General features: G+C 40.9%; 2 protein-coding genes across 2 annotated transcripts in view; one reads left to right on the top strand and one right to left on the bottom strand.

The window, feature by feature from the left end:
• Positions 1-1,165: 1,165 nt before the first annotated feature.
• Positions 1,166-9,680, bottom strand: PSMD7 (proteasome 26S subunit, non-ATPase 7). Its single transcript, XM_045870061.3, has 7 exons — positions 9,499-9,680; positions 7,349-7,440; positions 6,422-6,514; positions 5,591-5,688; positions 4,958-5,038; positions 2,801-2,892; positions 1,166-2,127 (listed from the first exon to the last, which is right to left on the bottom strand). The coding sequence occupies exons 1-7, from the start codon at positions 9,570-9,572 to the stop codon at positions 1,683-1,685; spliced, it is 975 nt and encodes a 324-aa protein (XP_045726017.1). The 5' UTR covers positions 9,573-9,680; the 3' UTR covers positions 1,166-1,682.
• Positions 9,681-9,729: 49 nt separating this feature from the next.
• ZFHX3 (zinc finger homeobox 3) overlaps positions 9,730-20,826 on the top strand; it is a 1,392,145-nt gene continuing 1,381,048 nt past the window's right edge. The window contains exon 1 of the mRNA XM_064580652.1: positions 9,730-9,781. The gene's annotated coding sequence lies outside the window, so the exon portion shown is untranslated. The remainder of the gene's footprint in view (positions 9,782-20,826) is intronic.

Here is a 20,826-nt window from a genome sequence, read left to right as displayed (position 1 = left end):
ACATATAACAAGGTCTGGGTATTCCCATGGTTTTAGATTGCTCCACGAACTTTCCAGTTTATGAAATGGTTAAAGTGGGTGGCACTGTGTTGTTACAAGACCCTGGAGAGCTGTTTGAGTACAGATTATACTACTAAAAGTGGACTGGAATCCTGTGTGGTCTCTGGTTGCCCCCTGACCCTTACATAAATGATCCATTCTTTGGGATGACATTCTCATCATTCCTCGCCTAGCCCCAGAAACATCCTGGCTCTTTACTGCCCATTTGCTGGAGCGTTAATGTTCAGGTTCCCTTTCTTACATCAGTATATTTGAAACGTGGTAACCAAATCTCAAAAGCTTCTTCAACACTCCTGTGGTTTTAAATAGATCTCAGATGTTTGACTTGTTTCAAATTTTTTATCCAATTAGATGCAGCAACCCTGATTTTGACTGCTGAAATAGACAAGTAGAAGTTGGTACTCCAGTTTCTCCTTAACCATCCCATTTTAGGTCAGAATCTTCATGAAACTTGAAGTCAGCCCTTACATTGGCATGCCCCTGTTAAGTTGAATAAAAGCTTATTTACACATCATAGTCAACTCCCAATTTCCACTAATTAGCTCTTTGGAATAAAAATTGATGTTTCTGATAAACTTTGAGACATTTGAACACTGTAAAGTGGCTTCTGAGTTTCAACTTAATTTTAGTGCCATTTTATTCTTCAATTTTTGAACATTGATAATCCATATGGTGCATTAGAGAACTCTTAGGTTCTATCTGCTCAAGAGAGGGAATTAATATCTAAGGTACTCCTGTAGGTCAAATGATTACTTACTTGTTCTGAGCCCTGAGCACTTCTTTTGGGGAAACTTTGTTCCATCCTCCGGAACATCCCACTAACCTTGGGGTTTGATGTACCTAGGCCTACTGCCCTGTGTCCCTTATGAAAAACTGCTTTAGGGACTTCACAGATGACAAACCTGAGGCACAAACTACGACCCAGGTCTTCTGGGCTCAGTTGAGAGCTCTTCTCACCATCAGGTTGTTTTTAAAGGAGTGAGACTCTGTTTCATGAAAAATTCCAAGTCTAAATTCTTTAAGGCAGCTTCAACTAAAAACTAAGTCTTGGTTGCTTCTGAAAAGGACTGTCACTCCCAGAATCAAAAACGACTAGAACACAGACTTACAAACCAAGTCATTTAATTGTGTCTTCGAAGGTAAACAATATATGGAGCTGGATCCCAAGCCCTGATAATGCCAGAGCTCCGGGTACAGAGTTCAGAGGGGTCAGAACTCAGGGTGTTCTAAGGCTTACGGAATTCATGCATTCCATTTTGCAATTCTGCAAACTGCCAAAAACCAACCCCAAGAGTCTTCTGAGATGGGGGAAATTCAGCTTCCAGTTTGATAGGTAAAACAGTGAAGAATACCAGTAAGGTTCTGTTTACCTCTCTTCACTTTTCTCACGTGATCTGAAGGCTGAGCTATCGTATCCCCCACGCATGGCAGCCTAAGCTGCCGTTCAGCTGTGAGCTCAGTGCCTCTTTGCACTTTCTTCCCCGCCACAGCGAGGGGGACCCGGGCCAGAGAGCTCTCAGCAGTACAGCTTTTTAACAAGCACTTAAAGTAAAAAGAACCCTCTAGTGGCACACTGAGTTAGTTTATAAGATTTTAATTTACAAATTAAAAAGCTACATGTTTTATTTTTTCTCCTTTTTCTCTTCTTTCTTTCCATCACTCTTTTCCTTATCTTTCTCTTTCTCTTTGTCATCTTTTCTATCCTTTTTGCTCTCTTCTTTTTCCTGCCCTTCTTTCTTCTCTGCATCCCGGTTGGCGATCTTGTTGTTGATGAGGTTGTGCAGGGCGACCACGGAACGGATCAGCGAGGCCAAATACACCACTACCATCTGGTCGTTGGTCTTCAGGTAAAAGGCCTTGACAAACTCCTGGAGGCTGACATCTGGCAGCAGGTTGAAGACGTCCTGTAGCTGGTAGATGATCTGGTGGTTGATGGGCAGCTTGCCCGTGGCCACCTTCTCCAGGTAGCTCCTGATATCCAGAAGCTTGGAGTTCAGTCCCTTTAAACCATGGACCTGGTTTGTGATCCGCTGGGAAAGAGTGCCCACTGTAGTGTCTTTGATGTCTCTGTAATAAGCCACAAGAAGAAAGGGCAGGAAGAAGCATCAGTATACTAATATTATCACACAGGGTCTTACAATCTAGGCAAACACCCAGCTTTGTGGGGAAGGGCAAGTTTTCAAAAGAAAAATGTTACTTCGTAAACTGCCTCAGTTTTGATTTGGAGGCATATATTTTATCTTTCTTATCACAGGACATTTTTCAAAAAGAACTAAAATGAAACCATCTTCACTTAAAAAAAAAAAAAAAAAGCTATCTATTTCGACTCCCTGGTCCTGAAAAGGATGGCATTTTCTCCACCCCCATCTATATGATGTTGTGAGATGCTTCCATCAGTCAGGACTAACTTTTTGAATTGCAGGGAATCTTATTTGAGAAAAACTATGACCCTTTCGAATAAAGTCAGGGTTATAGTATTTTAAAATAAAAACCCATCCTAACGTAGCTTCTCTGCAGACAGCTGGCTACCTTCACTGAAAACAACATACACAGGAAGAAAGCACACCGACATTTCCTTCCCACATGTGTTCCTGTCCCAGTCAACACTGCTGACAAGATGTATTATCCACAGTGATCAACTATAACTCGAGACACTGATCCAAGCCTGGAACCCAGATCTCCCCACTCCTAATAGAGCCTCTTGGGCCACTTATGATTCCGATGCCGTCCTGACGCTCACCGTAACAAGTGCTCGACTCCAACTTCCTCGGCTTCCTCGGCTCCAATTTCACTGGTCACGTGCTCAAATGTTTTTGAGGTTGGAGTTCCATCCTGGGAGAGGAGGCTGAACTATAGTTATTTACTTAAAAACACCCCGGCACATACTCCTTTCACACCTTGATTCCTCTGCTTTCAGTCATATCACCTCATGGGTGCATCACTAGGCTTCCCAAGTGTCGGCAGAAATGGGCGAGGTTTGTTTTGAAAGCTCAGCCTTCTAGACTGACGCTGCAGTGGCCCTGCTCCCCGTCTCGGAGGAAAATCTTGATAATCCCTTAAGCCCACTGTGGGGATGGACACTTGAGAAAGTCTCAATTAGGATGATTTTTAAAGCATATAGTTCTTCCTAGAACAGGCACTATACAGAATACGTGTACTGGAGACAAGTTGATGTCAGATAATCTAACTTTTAACCACCTACTGTCCTTCAGATCAAATGATGCCAGAGCACCAAAACAATGCAGTCAGCATAACCGGCTTTCTGGTGGCCTGAATTAGTCAAAGGGTCCGTTCAGGTATATGGTTCACTGTATCACCTAGTGGCTTCCTGACAGGATTCAGGAGCAATTTTCCTCAGATCTCACGCCAGAAGAGGCTGTACATGGTCTGTAACGGCTGTAAAATGTCCGCAAGGCAGGACAGCATAGCAGTGAGGGCAGACTCTGGAGCCAGACTGCCTGGGTTCCAAGTCTGGCTCTGCCATGCACAAGGGAGCTGAGGGACCTTGGGAAAGTCACTTAACTTATATTAAGCGGTATAAATGTTTGCAGGAATTACTTTTTCCAGGACAGTGTGAATCCTGCAAATGCCATTTTCCTCTTGACTTTGTCTGCTGGAATGGTCAGGACTGCATGGAATGCCTTTTCAGGTGCTCATTTTTCCTCGGCTTCATTTAATATTGTGGCCTTTATCTCTCTTCTGTCCCCTATTTAAAAATCTTGCTTTATTTGTGTGTGTTTGTGTGTGTGTGTGTGTGTGTGTGTAAGAACCTCTGATTCCTTTTTGAAAAAGGCAGGGTAAAATTAACTTAAAAAGCTGTATCAGGGGCTGCCTGGGTGGCTCAGATGGTTAAGCGTCTGCCTTTGGCTCAGGTCATGATCCCGGGGTCCTGGGATCAAGCCCCACATCAGGCTCCTGGCTCAGTGGGGAGCCTGCTTTTCCCCCTCCCTCTGCCACTCCCCCTGCTCATGCTCTATCTCTATGTCTCAAATGAATAAATAAAATCTTAAAAAACAAAAACAAACAACTGTATCAGACTAAGGATGAAAGACTTACTGCAACAAGGAAATAAATTTTAATCTAAGTTCCCTGGTGGCAAGGCGGAAAGAAAAACAAGAGGACAGAGCTCAGTGCAAGAGACACTTGCAGGGAGTTAACCTAAAATCTTTTCCCTGATTTAAAAACTGAATATAAGGATAAAGTCTACATATCTAAATCCAAAGGCAGACTTTATCCTCAGACTTTTGATTCTGGAAATTCAAGATTGAGCTCAAGTGCAAAATTTTATGCTCACAACAAAACATATATTTTCACATCAAATGCTACCCTAGAATCAGTTTAGTTTTCCTGGAACTAGAGAAAAGCTATATTCTGGAACCTCTTTGTGTCTATACCCAAAGCACACGGCAGGTATTGGATGCTGTGGAGCTGAGTATTCAGGTGTCAAATCACACAGATGGGTCTTGCCATCTGGCTCCAGGCAGCTCTGACTCACTCTATTTGAAAACCTGTGTCTCGTCTACAGGGAATGAAAATCTTCAAGGAGAAAGGAATGCTGGCACAGAGGAGCCGAATGGTGGAAACTGCATTAGATTAAGACTAAGCTCACCAGGCTCTGCGTTTACTGTGTTGTGAACATCTCTGGGCAATCATAAGATAATTTTGAGCCTCAATTTCATGTGTAAAAGAGGATTTTAGATTTCTGTGGCCCTTTTTTTTAAAATTTGGGGATTCAAAAACTCAAGGGGGAAAGAAACAGTATGAAACTGTTGACAAAAATCAACAACCTATGCTTTGTTAACAGATAAAAGATTTGTTGACTTAAAAACAACACAAAATCCAGATTGTCCAATAAACAGCGAATCTAATCTCCTTGGCTCACAGCATGAGGACTTACATCATGGACCTCTTCCACTGAAATATATGCTTCTGTGGGCAGTCCCAGGTCCTTTGGCTTCACATCAATGATGACCAGTACCTGGCAGAAAAACACACCTTAGCAAACCACCTCATACCAAGCACATAAGGAACAATCATAGCCATTCTACTGATGATGATTACTGAAGCTATTTCATTCATTCAACCAGAAAAGACTTGGAATTTTCAGCAAAAATGAGTCTACATTTCATATGATCCCACCATGTGCTCTGCTCTTTACTCCCATCCATCAACAAGCTGAGAGGTAGTATAGTGTGGTTATCAAGCATGAGGAAGCCAGAATCAAGACAGCCAGTGGTTTGATCCTGGTCCCCACATGTATGAGACCTTACTAACAATTCTGAACCTCAGTTTTCTTGTTGTAAGGAGGAGAACCACCCCATTTAGCTACTGAGAGGATTAAGCACTTAGCACATATTTACTGTTACTTAGTAAATATCCTGGGTTATTGTATACTGTACAAAACAAATTAACACAAGCAGTTTAGAGAAAAAGCAATGAAATGATTTGCTACCCGAATCCTTCCTTGGATGCTTATATGTTAGCTGGCAAGGAATATCATTCAAGAGTTTTAAAGATAGAGAGCACTTACTGAGTTAGGGCAGTATCTTTTCATGAGTTCGTTAATGGCGATGTCATTCTTGTGTAGTTTAGGGCCTGTGTGGTACCACCCAACTATTCTTTCTCTGGCTGGGAAGGAAAACATTAGTGAACTGTTACATGAAGATCTATAGAATTCCCTCAAAAAGGGTGGTAAGAACTCTAGCCCTTATGTTCTCTACTTTTTAAAAAGTTCCAGACATCTATTTTAAATCTTGATATACTTGTGAAATCTAAAACTGAAAAACAGAATTCTTAGAAAATAAGCAGTGAGGGAAATGCAGAGATATCTGTGTCTCAGACTAGTTGAGACCAGTCACACATGACACTAGAAAACAAGTCCAAGGCAACATATAAACAAATGCAAGTCTAGGTCACAGAGATTGGAGCTGTGAATGTTGTGGGAATAAACATTTCCAAAGCATATGTGGTTGCTATAATGAAATAAAATGAAAATGATACATGTGACAGAGAGATATATTTACCCTGATGGTATTTAAGCTCTCGGGGCAAGTGGATTTTGTTTAACAGTTCTTCACTTTTCTGCTACAGAAGGCTAGATCCAAAACCTAGGTGGGTCTAGCTGGCCTTAAATTGCTACTCTAGTTTCTCATTTATTCTGCCTCATTCCTCTACTACCATTAGTCTTACTTAAGTATAGCTAAGTGAAAGAGCCCTTGACATTAAACAAAGAAAAGGGAATACTAAGAAACAAAAAGAGATCAGGGGCATGTTCCTGGGTGCACACACACACAAATACACACACATATAAATCAATGCCACAATGCCTTCTTAAAAAACAAACCAAAACATCAAGACATACCATTGACCTTCTTAAACATTCCATACATGTTTTCCAAATAATCATGGTCTAAAAACCAGACAGAATCATCTTTGTCATCTTCATCAAAAGGGACTAAAGAGAGAGAGAATAAAAAAGTAAGATTTAGTTTAGGGTGCTGGACAGAACTAGCCTAGGAGACCCCTAGGCCACATTGGATCCACCTAAGTGTTTGGTTTGTCCAGCATGGTATTAAAATTATTTTTGAGTTGCTCTCATTAAAAACTGGGAGATTTCATATAAAAATCCAGACTTCCAGCTTCTCTTGAAATTGGAAGGCCTGGCAACAACTGGCTACGGCCAGAGGTTTCCCCCTTTAAAATGGACACATGCTTGTCAGTTTGCTAAAAGCCCCATCACTTCCTAATAGTTCCCTTTGATGAATAACATTACTGCTTGGTCCTTTCAGATACTGGAGTTCATGACCTCTAGTCTAGAGTTCATTCTAGAGCAATTATTTTGTTCTTTGTTGTTACTTTAATCGTAAAATACAAGGATACATTCTTGTAAAGGTTCATGACATTGAGTAAAAGGTAATGGTCTCCATCTCCCCCTGCCAACCCATAACCATGGTTAACAGTCTAGTGCAGGGATTTACAAAAGACATCAGAACTGCCTATTTTTATAAAGTTTTGCTAGCATACAGCTAGCCCTTTGTCAACATACTGTCTATAGTTGCTTTCCTGCTACAATACAGGGCTGAGCAGTTGTAATGGAGACCATATGGCCTGCAAATTTAAAATATTTACTATTCAGTTTAGTGAGTAACCTTAAGCCTTCCTCCTATACTTTAGCAATTCTGACAAGAATTTCTGGGTTGTGGTAAAGATGGAAACCACAAAAGTTTTTTTTTTATTATTTTAAAGATATATGACATTTTAACCCAGGCTCAGAACGTAAGATTTGTACCTGCAAAACTGTTGGATACGTCGAGTACTTTTTTTTGCCATGACCCCAAAAGCACACCAACAACGCGCTTCTGGTTTCCAACCTTGCCTATTCTGAAGGAGAAAGCAGAAGGTCAGTCTGACAGGCACACAGAGTCATGGACCCAACAATTAGATAGATACTCAATAGGAAATATCAATGGTACAGATACAATTTAGCTTACCTGGGAACTAATCCTGCTAAACAAATATAATAGTGTCAGGTTAGTTCTTAATATTAAATTTTAGCAAATATAATGGATAGTTCACCAACTTTGTACATTGGCAGTCTTTACACTGTTAACTGCAAGAAATACACGCTTGGAAAAATTGCAAAGTTTCTAGAACCTGAAAATGGAGAAAATGAACCCCCCCCCCCCAGATATGAAGAGTTTGAAAAAGTTATTTGGTTGGTGTTTGAAAAGTACATTTCATTTAAGTTGTGCTGCCACCTTTAACTTTTTCTTTTGCAGTTTTCTCCTTTAAACTTTCCTCATCTTCCCTATCCTTAAATATTTTCAGAGATAAAGACGCTAAAGTAGAACCACTTTTATGGGCTGGCTTGCCAGTTGTTCTCTGGAATATCTATTCCATGTGGACATGCCCCACTCTAAGTTCTAATTCTTTGTACCTTCTAGGGGCTCAGAAAATGGGTTCTGACGCTGAGGTACGTGTGTGCCATCTGTGATCTCTGTGAATGGCTTAATCAGGCACAAGTCAGAAGTGTGCTGGTGACTAATCACACTGACAGGATGGCTGATGAGTCAGAGTTTACTTCAGGATGTCTACCTACTTGTCAAACCTCTCACGGATACAATCTCATTTCACTGACCTTCATGTAGAATTCTCCTTTGACCACTAGCAAATGAGACACAGACATAATACAACTCCACTTTCAAAAGAAAGACAGAGGCCACTGTAAAACAAACTACAGTTCCTTAACAGTCACTGGTTTCACTGTACTATTTTTCTAAGCATTTGGGCTGGCAAATTTATAAATGCTTACTAAATTTGGGATTTGGGTCAAAGTTTTCTGTATCCCCGGTGGTTCTGATTTTGGGGGGTAATCTTAGGCACTGAATTTCCACACTTCAAAGGAAAGTTCCACACTCATGTGCTTTTCTTTTGGTCTACAAAAATCCATTTTTTTTTTTTTTAAACCCTACATCTCTTATGACACAGCACCTAGCACTGTCTGTCTGCACTATGTCCTCCAGATAGAGCTGAATGGTGCTTGTCCCCTTAGCACCTCTGTATCCAAGGGAGAAAGACAGTGACTACTTACTGTACAGTGGGAATGCATGCATATCCTGTTAGGCTGAAGGCTCTACAAAGCAGTGTAACTGGGGACCCTAAACCTCATGGAGTCTTCACCGTTTTATTAGCTATGATTGAATGAGCAGCTGTACAACGCAAGTTGCAAGAGAACAGGCACTCCGAAACTGACTTTATAGCAGATGCTCCCAAGTGGGTCTTTACACTTGCCAATTCAAGTAATTATCTTGTAAAAGTTATGAACACGTGTAACAGGTCCAGCGGGATGAACAGCTCCAAAACAAGGGAAGGGAAGGCGGAAGAAACTCTGTGGATGTTTCAGCTTATTCATTAATGCCCAAAGCAACTAACACTCTCATTTTTAAAAGAAAAGCTTGACACCTAATCTACACTTTAAGTTACCGTCAAAGCAGATGCCTGCTTAGAAACCACAGCTCTTCAAGGGAGCCCTTCAAGGCGCTGAGACCAAAATTTTGGTGACAGCTTTCAGAGGCACAGAAGCGCAAATCTGTAGGGCTTTCCTACGAGGCACCGAGTCTTGTTGGTGCAAAGGGGCTGACGAGGTGACAGATGGGCACGAGGCCTGGGGGATCAGAGCTAAATGAAGCTTCCCCCCCATACTCTGGCAGCGTACGGACTTGGGTAAAAGGAACGTGCAGTCCAAGGCGCGGAGTGCCGGCTGCGGGCGCGGGACGAGGCGGGGTGATTTAGGCTTGGTGATCCGAGGCTGGTCCGGGCCCCTCGGGGAGCCAGTGCCACCCCCCGGCCCTTCAGCGCCCCGGCGGCCGCCGCGCCGTCCCAGCGTGCCAGTGACTCAGCAGCGGCGATCACGATAGGCCGCCCCGCGCACCCGCTCACCGGTTGAAATGATCCACCACACTGAGCAGCACCAGGGGGTGAACTACCACCTTCTGCACCGCCAGCTCCGGCATCGCGACACACCCCGCCCGCCAGGCCCCGCTCCTTGCGACCCGCAAACACCGGCAGTAGCAGCGACTCTCGCGGATCCTCCAGGCCCGGCTCCTCCTCTTCCGGCTCGGCCGCCGCCGCGGTCCCCCTTTTCCGCTCCCAGAGTGCCGCGCGCGCCGTCCCGGATTTTCGCGCCTGCTGCCATCTTGAGGAGGGGAAAGGCCGGAGCAAGGTGGGGCCCAGCTTGGGTGACTCGCTACGAGTTTCCCTGGTCTTCGAAGCTGAAGGGACAGTGGAGACTGATAAAGGTTGATCTCCTGGTATTGGGCCCGCACCGTTACCTGCAGCGGCTTTTCGCTTTAGTTCTTTCCCAGTTCACAGCCTCCCCCCCCCCCCACCCGGTTTGAAGACTAGAAAAAAGTAATAACTCATATTTCCACCACAGAAAATGTTCACCTTTGTTTCAAGCCAGAATATTCCAGGGTTTCTCAGCTTGAAATCTTTAGCATTAGGGCACGTCGTTGAAGTAGATTTGGTAATTTATCTCATCATTCTTAATTATCGGGGAGTTAACCCTTAATATTTACTATGGACACTTGGCAGATAACCTGTATTTATATTTTTCTCCCTGTTTATATTACTACCATTTAACTAGGGCTAGAAGAATTCAGTTTGTGCCTCGAGTCAGATAATTCAGGTTGATTTTCAAATGAAAGCTTAGCTAAGGGTTGAAGTAAGGGTAAAAACTAATTCGAAATATGTTTTGGTATTTAGCTAGGAAAGAGAAAAAGGAGGACTAAAGTGGGTAATGCGGGAGGCAAAAACTTAAACGTATTTGCAGAAGGAGGCAAATTATTTAATTCCATACAGGTTTGTATTTCTAATTTTAAGTTGCTGTTTGTGTAAACAAAAACAATACTTAAGCAACTTGACTTATTTGCTTATTGTTTGCCCTGTCCTTTTTTTAAATTTTATTTGAGAGAGCGAGCATGAACGGGGGTGGGGGGGGGGGGTGGGCAGAGGCAGAGGGCGAAGCAGGCTCCCCGCCTAGCAAGGAGCCCGAAGTGGGACTTGATCACAGGACCCCTGGATCATGACCTGAGCTGTAGGCAGGCACTTAACTGACTAAGCCGTCGAGGCGCCCGTTTGCCCTGTCTGAACAACTTTTACCTTCCCCATAGCACCTGAGGTCACATCTGACCTCTCTGAAGAATAACCAAGAGACTTTTGCTCTGAATTTTGGTCTCCTTCCACTGTAATCAGGGAGCTTTTGATAATTCTTTTCTGGGTTCTACCCATCAGTTTCATTATATGTACTCTTCCTAGTTTTGGGAACATTGCTTTGGATTTTCCTCATTCATTTTCATGTTTTTGATTTGGCTAGTAATGATAGCTACTACTTAAGATAACAGAACTTTAAGATAAAGAAAATTTAAGCCAGCCCCCATTATGTGATGTGTTAAAGCATGCTTGCTAATTGTTTAGTGCCTGATTCAAAGTAGATATTCTTAAACTTTTTTTTTTTTTTAAAGATTTTATTTATTTGACAGAGAGAAATAGCAAGAGCTATTTCAGGAACAGAAGCAGGGGGAGTGGGGACGGAGAAGCAGGCTTCCGGCGGTGGAACAGGGAGCCCCATGCGGGGCTCGATCCCAGTACACGCTTAACGGCTGAGCCACCCAGGCGCCCCTTAAGCTTTTTTTTTTTTTAAGAGTTTATTTATTAGAGAGAGAGAGTGCACATGCAGGAGGAGAGGCAGTTAGAGGGAGAAGCAGGTTCCTGCCCCCACCCAGCAGGGAGCCCCAAGTGAGACTCCATCCCAGGACCCCGGGATCACAACCTCCAACCAAAGGCAGACACTTAGACCGAGCCACCCTGGCATCCCCAAAGTAGATAATTCTTGTTTTATCTCTTATATGATGCTATTCAACACAGGATAGACATGTATCTGTTATGGAAAGAGCTTGGAAGGATTCCCTCCCTCCAATTTTGTTATGAAAAATTTAACAGGTATCAGAAGATCAAAGATAGGTTTTGATTTTTCTCATGTGTCAAATAAGACTTAAGAATTGGAGTCTAAAGAAAGCTTTATTTTTTTACTAAAATATGTAAAGAGTTTAAAGAAGATGGCTTGAAATCATAAGGAAGGTATTTTCTGTCTTGCCCCCTCCGTTTTTAAATGGAACTGTCTTGAAATCATACTTCATATTGTAGCCACTACAGGGGGCTGAATTCACTCAGAGGAATGCAGAAGGAGGTATAAGAAATCCACTTTCTTTTGTTCATTGAATTCTGGACTTAACTTGAAGAGGACCTGATGAGACCTTAAGGATAATACATTTTCCTCTCCTTTGATCATCTTTGTTTTTCTTTTTTTTAATGTTAAATTCTTTTTCCAGATTTAAATTAATATAACATTGTGTAAGTTTAATGTGTACAGCATGATGATTTGATACACATATATATTGCAAAATGATTACCACAATAAGGTTAGTTAACACCTGCATCACCTCACATAATTACCTTTTGTGTGTGTGTGTTGGGGGGGGGTTGAGAACATTTCAGATTTACTCTCTTAGCAACTTTCAAGTATATAAACCAGTATTGTTAAGTATAGTCACCATACTGTACATTATATCCCCATCTTATAACTGGAAACTTGCACTTTTCCACCCATTTCTCCCACCCTTTCAACCTCTGGCAACCATTATTCTACTCTCTGTAAGTTCAGCTTTTTAAGATTCCACATATAAGTGAGATCATACAGTATTTGTTTTTCTGATGGATTTCACTTAGCATTATGCCTTTATGGTCTATCCGTGTTGCAAATGGCAGGATTTCTTTCTTTGTGATGGCTGAATAATATTTCATTATATATGTGTAACTTTTTTTTCTATTCTTTTTTTCCCCCATTCATTCATTTTCTTTATCAATTCATTCATTAATGGACACTGATGTTTTTTCTATGTCTTGCCATTATGAATAATGCCACAGTGAACACAGGAGTACAGACATCTCAGATAGTGATTTCATTTCCTCTGTATCTGTAGCCAGAAGTGGGCTATAACTAAATAAACCACCATAAATCATATGGTAGTTCTGGTAGTTTTTTGAGGCATCTTCATATTTTTTTTCATAGTGGCTGCACCAATTTACATTCCCTTTAACAATGCACAGGGGTTCCCTTTTCTCCTTGTCCTTGCCAGCACTTGTTATCTCTTGTCTTTTTGATAATAACCATGTTGTTATTGTGTGAGATGATACCTCATTGTGGTTTTGATTTGCATTTCCTTGATGACTAATGTTGAGCATCTTTTCATGTACCTGTTGGCCATTTGTATGGATGGAAAAATGTCCAGATCCTCTGCCCATTTTTAAATATTATTATTTGCTATTGAATTGTATGAGTTCTTCATATATTGTGGATATTAACCTCTTATTAGATATATGGTTTGTAAATGTTTTTTTTTCCATTCCATAGGTTGCTTATTTTACTGTAAAGAAGGTTTTTAGTTTGATGTAGTCACAGTCATTTATTTTTGCTTTTGCTACTTAACGTTTTTGGTGTCATGTCCAAAATTTGTCAAGATCAGTGTCAAGGATCTGTTTCTCCTATGTTTTCTTGTAGGAGTTTTACATTTTCAGGTCTTAAATGAAAGTCTTTAACTCATTTTAAGTTTATTTTTGTGAGTGATGTATTTCATTCTTTTGCATGTGACTATCTGGTTTTCTCAGCACTATTTAATGAAGAGACTATCCTTTCCCCTCTTGAGTATTCTTAGCTCCCTGTCAAATATTGACCACTGAACTCTCATTCTGTTCTATTGCTGTATGTGTCTGTTTTTATGCCTACCATACTGTTTTGATTGCTATAGCTTTGTAATAAAGTTTGAAATCAGGAGGTATGATGCCTCCAGCTTTGTTTTGCTCAAGATTGCTTTGGCTATTTGGGGGTCTTTTGTAATCCTTACAAATGTAATCCATACAAATTCTAGGATTGTTTTTTTCTATTTCTGTGAGAAATGTCATTGGAATTTTGGTAGGGATTGCATTGAATCTATAGATAGCTCGAGCAGTGTGGACATTTTAACAATATTAATTCTTCTCATCCATGAGCATGGGATATCTTTCCATTTATTTGTGTCATTTTTTTTTAAAGGTTTTATTTATTTACTTGAGAGAGAGAAAGAGCGTGAGAGAGAGAGAGAGAGATCATGAGCAGGGGGGAGGGACAGAGGGAGAAGCAGACTCCCTGCTGAGCAGGTAGCCTGATGCGGGACTTGATCCCAGGGATCCCAGGACCCTGGGATCATGACCTGAGCTGAAGGCAGATGCTCAACCGACCAAGTCATCCAGAAACCCCTATTTGTGTCATTTTTAATCTTTCATCAGTGTCATAATTTTCAGTGTACAGATCTTTTGCCCTTGGTTAAATTTATTCCTAAGTATATTGTAGTTTTTGATGCTATTGTAAATGGGATTGTTTTCTTTATTTCTTTTCCAGATATTTTATTGTTAGTATATAGAATCCCAACTGATTTTTTTTTAATAAGCATGTTTTTTTTTAATTTATTTTTTAAAGTAGGCTTCACACCCAACATGGGGCTTGAACTCACAACCCTGAGATCAAGAGTCACATGCTTACTAACTGAGCTAGACAGGAGCCCCAGGATCCCAACTGATTTTGTATGTTGATTTTGTATCTTGCATCTTTACTGAATTTGTTTATTCTAACAATTTTTTGGTGGTCTTTAGGATTTTCCATGCATAAGATCATCTGCAAACAGAAACAGTTTTAACAGTTTTATTTCTTCCTTTCTGATTTGGATGCAGTTTCTTTGTTTTTCTTGCCTAATTACTCTGGCCAGGACTTCCAGTATAGGAGTTGTGTTGAAGAGGAGTGGTGAGAGTGGCCCTTCTTGTCTTGTTCCTGATCTTAGAGGAAAAGCTTTCAACCTTTCACCATTGAGTATGATGTTAGCTATGGGCTTGTCATAGGTGGCATTTAATATGTTGATGTATGTTCCTTCTATACTCATTTTGTTGAGAGTTTTAATCATGAAACAATGTTGAATCTTGTCAAATACTTTTTCTGCATTTATTGAGATGATCATATGGTTTTAATCTACTAATGCAGTGTATCTTGTTTATTGTTCTCTGTGTGTCGAACCATTCTTGCATCTCATATATGAATCTCACTTGATTGTGGTGTCTGATACTTTTAATGTGCTATTGACTTTGTTTTGCTAGTATTTTTGTTGAGAATTTTTGCATCTGTATTTATCAGGGATATAGGCCTGTAGTTTTCCGTGTGTTATTCTTATCTGGCTTTGGTATTATGGTAATGCTGGCCTCATAAAATGAGTTAGAAGTGTTCCCTCTCAATTTTTGGATGAATGTGAGAAAGATTGGCATTAATTCTTCCTTAAATGTTTGGTAAATTCAGTGATGGTTTCCCTGAAACCATCTGGTCTTGAACTTTTCTTTGTTGGGAAGTTTTTGATTACTGCTTCAATCTCCTTTTATTAGTCTGCTCAGATTTTCTGTTTCTTCATGATTCAGTCTTTTCTTCTTTTTATAATTTTTTTTTTTTAAATTAAGCTCTACACCCAATGTAGGGCTTGAACTCACAACCCCAAGACCAAGAGTCGCATGCTGTACTGACTGCGCCAGCCAGGCATTCCCATGATTCAGTCTTGGTATGTTTCTGGGAATTTATCTGTTTCTTCTAGATCATCCAGTTTGTTGATGTGTAATTGTTCATAATAGCCTCTTTTTTTTTTTTTTTTAAAGAATTTATTTATTTATTTGACAGAGAGAGACACAGCCCGAGAGGGAACACAAGCAGGGGGAGTGGGAGAGGGAGAAGCAGGCTTCCCGCGGAGCAGGGAGCCCGATGCGGGGCTTGATCCCAGGACCCCGGGATCATGACCTGAGCCGAAGGCAGACGCTTAACAACTGAGCCACCCAGGCGCCCTCATAATAGCCTCTTATGATGCTTTATATTTTTGTGGTGTCAATTGTAATTTATCCTCTTTCATTTCTGATTTTATTTAATTTATTTTTCTGCTTTTTTCCTAGTTCAGCTAATGGCTTGTCAATGTAGTTTGTTGTTTAAAAAATAGCTTAGTTTCATTGATCTTTTCTCTTGTTTTTCTGGTCCCTATTTCTGCTCTGATCTTTGTTATTTCTTTTGCTAATTTTGGGCTTGGTTTTCTTCTTTTTCTAATTCCTTGAGGTGGTTAAAGTTAGGTTGTTTATATGATATCTTTCTTTCTCTGTCTCTCTCTTTCTTTCTTTCTTAGACAGGGAGGGGGGAGGGGCAGTGGAAGAAGGAGAGAGAGAATCTTGCACAGGCTCCATGCCCAGCACGGAGCCCAATGTGGGTCTCGATTTCACAACCCTGAGATCATGACCAGAGCCGAAATCAAGAGTTGGATGCTTGACTGACTGAGCCACCCAAGCGCCCCTGAGAACTTTCTTTTTTCTTAATGTAGGTATTTATCACTATAAATTTCCCTCTTACAATTGCTTTTGCTATATCCCATAAGTTTTGGTGTGTTGTGTTTCAACTTTCATTTGTTCAAGATCTATTTTGATTTATTTTTTGATGTTTTTCCTTTGAACCATTGGTTGCTTAGGAGGATGTTGTTTAATTTCAAATGCTTGTGAATTTTCCAGTTTTCCTCCTTTTATTGTTTTCTAGTTTTATGCTGTTGTGTTTGGAAGAGAATCTTGGTATGCTTTCAGTGTTGTTACGTTTGCTAAGGCTTGTTTTGTGACCTAACATACAATCCATGTTCCATGTGCCCTTGAGAAGAATGTGTGTTCTGTTGCTGTTGGGTGGAATGTTCTGTATGTCTGTAAGGTTCATTTCGTCTAGATTATAGCTTAAATTTAGTAGGGAACTGGTGCTGGGATGGGCTGGGGGCCTGAGGCCACAGGAGCTGGTCTGGTGTTGGGGCTGGCCAGGAGCCTGGGTTTGTGGGAGTCCACTTTGAGCCTGAGTTCATGGGGGCTTGCTGGGAGCCTGGGGTCATAGGAACTACCTGGGGCCACAGGAGCCAGCTGAAGGTAGGGTGGGTTGGGAGCCTGGGTTTGCGGGATTTGGCCTGTTGGTGTGGGCCCAGTACTGGGGTTCATGGTGAAGTTGGGTGCTCACTCTTCTCTCCTTCCCTCACAAGAAGGATGTCTCTTTTCCTTTAAGCTACCCAGGCTTGGGGGAAAGGTGACAGGAGTAATGTGAAACTATCTTTCCCATTCTCTTCAATGCATCTTTTCTTATTTCTGTGTCTACCCAGGTGCTGTAACCCTTTACTTTGAATTCTTACCTCTTGTGAGGGTATTTTTGCATGTGGATAGTTGTTCAAATTGATGTTTCTGGGAGGTAATGAGTACTAGAAATTTCCGTACTGCCATCTTGTTCATATCTTGTCTTTCAATTTTGGGAGATAGCTCCTACAGACCCTAGTATTTTGAAAAAGTTTTTATTTTTGTTAATTCTAGAACATGGAACACTGGTCCTATAAGCATGGCAGCAATACTTTGAACTTTATAGTCCCTATTTATCATCTTATTAGGTTTGGAAGAAAAAAAATTATACTTAGCAGACTTACCACCTTCAGCCTAAGCTGTATTCATTGCTGGTATTCATCTTTGGAAGTTTTGGCAAACCTGGGTAGGCCCACTAGAATTCTACTTGCATATATCACTGAGAAATCTGCAGTGGGACTGTTCTTTTTTTTTTTTTTAAAGATTTTATTTTTATTTTGAGAGAGAGAGAATGAGAGACAGAGAGCATGAGAGGGAGGAGGGTCAGAGGGAGAAGCAGACTCCTTGCTGAGCAGGAAGCCCGATGTGGGACTCGATCCTGGGACTCCAGGATCACGACCTGAGTCGAAGGCAGTCGCTTAACCGACTGAGCCACCCAGGTGCCCCTGGGACTGTTCTTAAGGGAAGAGTTAGATGGATCCATTTGACCCAAATGCTAAGCCTTAGTCTTTGGAGGAAGAGCAGTGATTCTTGAGAATGTATCTATCTGCCACTCAGATTTGACTAATAGTTCAGCCTATCTTGGACTTAAAGCTGAGGCCAGAAAGCCACGTTGGGTAAGTTTTATGAGAAGATTGGAAGAGTTTCATAAAAGCTCTGTGAGACATTTATGCACGAGTAGTAGCACTGCTTATAGTATTTCTCCAACAGTGTAACCCGAAAAGATGGAGAGAACCCTTCGTACCCACTTGGCGGTTTTGGCTTCTTGAGGCACTGGTATTGGAGCAATGGTGTTAGCAGGAGACTGGAGTCTGTAGAAGGTGGTGGTATCTAGCAGTGTTAGCAGGCCTGGAGGCCATGGAGATATACAATAGACGGGTCAGAGCGGGAAGAAATAAAACCAAGGAAACTACAGGCTAACTGTGTGCGTACACAACATCCCTGGGACCTTGACAAATACTTGGGGTGGGAGAAACAGTAAAGTTCTGGGTTCCTGCAATAAGTAGAATGCAATGGCCAATGAACAGTGATTATATGTGTATATAAGATAGTATTACATATTCAATAAATACTGCCTAAAAATAGCTCTCTGCTTATTATAAATTAGATACATAGCTCAAGGCCTCTGTTGATCATTTGAACAAAAACTGTGGTATTTTTCTAAGAGGAGGCCTTTAGATTTTTCTGTCATCTCATAATAAAAGTAAGAAAACAATTTAAAAATTCTAGTACTTTATTAATCAAAGTCGGCGACATACAAGAAAATAGGAAATGAAAAAGTAAGACTTTTAGAAATAATATATACAAAGGCAGAAAGCATTGTAGGGGTATGTATGTGTGTCTATGTGCATTGGACTGTGATTATGTTATAATGAACTTGTCTATCTGTTCTAATGGAGGCTATTGTGTATGTGCAATGGAGGTAGTCTTTGGAAAATTATTAATGTCCTTTCTGTCTTTTGCCTTTTCCATACAAAACATTTGCTCTAGGTTTTAGGAGGCTTCCATCTGTGGGGAGGGTGTGGGTCAAGAAGTAAGTCAGAGAGAAAGACATAATATTTAGCTTCTGACACGCACAGTTGGGTTATTCAATAAGTTAATAGCTCTGCAAGCCAGAGCATTGTCTTCAGAGATAATTTTCTAGATCTTTTTACTCTTTTTGTTTCCAGCCTAGGTTGGAGATCTCAGTTCACTGAACTATAGGGTCCTCTGGTAGTTTAAGGAAATGCTCTTTTTACCATTAAGGCCTAGGGAGAGTCAGGAAGAATGAAGATACAATGTAAAGAAGGTAAATTTCCTGTCAAGGGAAGTGAAGGAAGAACATGAGCAAGGTGGTCAGATGTGTTTCACTTTTCCTTTCTTTGGGCTTTGTCTCATTGTCTTGGGAAGTGGGTGGTATGTTGAATGAGTGGGAGTATGAGAGGGCAAGGAAAATTTTCTCTCTTGTGCCTTTTTGGGACTCAGAGAGATCTTAGATTGCCCTGCATCTCCCTGCATCTAGCTGGGTACAGCCACATTGATTTAATTGTACAGTGACCGCGGTGGAATGAAGGTTTTCAGGTTTGGCTGCCTGTGCTAATACTGGTGTGGTGTGGACATAGGATTCTCTCTGCCTGCAGTGTCTTTCCCTCTGTTACCTGCTTAGAGAACCCCTACATCATCCTTTGGGTCTCAGTGCAGGAACCTTCGTGAGGACATTGGCCCTCAGGACACTTAGACTCAAGTATTAGACATGTGGTCTGTTCTTGGACTTATTGTATCATTTAGTCTCTTTATTTTGGGGCTCCCACAATAGAATGACGATTCCTAGAGGACAGAGATTTTGTACTGTTCCTTTTGGGATCCCAGGGCAGGCTAGTGCCAGAATAGTACTCGATAATGAACATTTGTTGAGTAAGTAAAATTCTCAAAGCCAGGCTTTTAGAAACTTCTTATAATTTTGTGTTTTACTTTTGATTCTTTCCAGGAATGCAGGTAACTTAACATTTGAATTGCCAAGAGGTCTATACAAACTGTGCTGACCTTTCAGTTGATTCTGAATGTTTTTTTTTTTAAAGATTTTATTTATTTATTTGAGAGAGAGAGAGAGAATGAGAGAGAGCGAGAGCACATGAGAGGGGGGAGGGTCAGAGGGAGAAGCAGGCTCCCTGCCGAGCAGGGAGCCCGATGCGGGACTCAATCCCGGGACTCCAGGATCATGACCTGAGCCGAAGGCAGTCGCTTAACCAACTGAGCCACCCAGGCACCCGATTCTGAATGTTTTTAAAGTTTCCATATTTTTGAGTAAGCCCATATGTATAAATATCATAGGCTGGTTTGCAAGTGAGGCCCTCAATTTCTGTATTGCCTTCTACTTACAATTTAACCTTTTCAGGGGTGGGTTTTGTTTTGCTACATATTGAACCGTGATGTGAGGTTTTTTAGGAAGTATAAGAAATACCAAATACTAATTTAAGTACTCACTGAGTACTTAAGTATTAATATGAAATATTAGTAGATAATGCTTCAGAAAAAAGGCTTGGAAAGAAATACACCAAATCGTTAATAGTGGTTGCCCCTGGGTAGTAATGACAATTAGTAGTGTATTGCATTTTCTTTTTTTAAAAAGATTTTATTTATTTGTCAGAGAGAGAGAGAGAGAGAGAGTGCACACAAGCAGGGGGAGAAGCAGGGTCCCTGCTGAGCAAGGAGCCCGATGCGGGACTCGATCCCAGGACCCTGGGATCATGACCTGAGCTGAAGGCAGATGCTTAACCAACTGAGCCACCCAGGCGTCCCTGCATTTTCTTATTGTTCTGTTTTTCAATTTTTCCGTAGTCATATATTCTTACTATTGTTATTTTTGTGGAATTATATTGTCACATTAGCAGGGCAGAAGAGCACAGTGGTTTAATAGCACAGCTTCTACAATCACACAATCCTGTGTCCACTTCGACATCCTGTTTCCTCATCTGTTAAAAGTGGATGATAATATACCTACTGATGTACCCATGTTAGCCAGACAATTCTTTGATTCCCTCTCTTTATTTTTTTTATATCTTTTGTAGATTTTTACTTTGTGGTTGCTGTGAGGCTTATGTAAAACAGTTTATAGATACAGTAGTCTAAGCTGATAACTACAACTTCATTTGCATTAAACTACCCTTCTACTCCCGCCTCCAACATTTTATGTTTTTGATGTTACACTCCACATCTTTTTATATTGTGTGTCCATTTACAAGTTACTGTAGCTATAGTTATTTTTATTTATTTATTTATTTATTTATTTATTTATTTATTTATTTT

Source organism: Mirounga angustirostris, unplaced genomic scaffold, assembly GCF_029215605.1.
Source record: "Mirounga angustirostris isolate CCGP_5_RB_7025 unplaced genomic scaffold, mMirAng1.0.hap1 SCAF_16, whole genome shotgun sequence".
In the NCBI taxonomy this organism is placed as follows: Eukaryota; Metazoa; Chordata; class Mammalia; order Carnivora; family Phocidae; genus Mirounga; species Mirounga angustirostris.
Note: the sequence above shows the minus strand (reverse complement) of the source record. Positions and strands in the feature narration are given on the sequence as shown.

What these genes read in the sequence shown, in the direction of transcription:
- PSMD7 (XM_045870061.3), bottom strand. Translation starts at nt 9,572, where the DNA reads ATGCCGGAGCTGGCGGTGCAGAAGGTGGTAGTTCACCCCCTGGTGCTG. An exon ending in CGTATCCAACAGTTTTGCAG is followed by an intron (nt 6,515 to 7,348) that starts GTACAAATCTTA and finishes CTCTCTCTTTAG; the next exon opens with TCCCTTTTGATGAAGATGAC. An exon ending in AAAGATACTGCCCTAACTCA is followed by an intron (nt 5,039 to 5,590) that starts GTAAGTGCTCTC and finishes TTTTTCTGCCAG; the next exon opens with GTACTGGTCATCATTGATGT.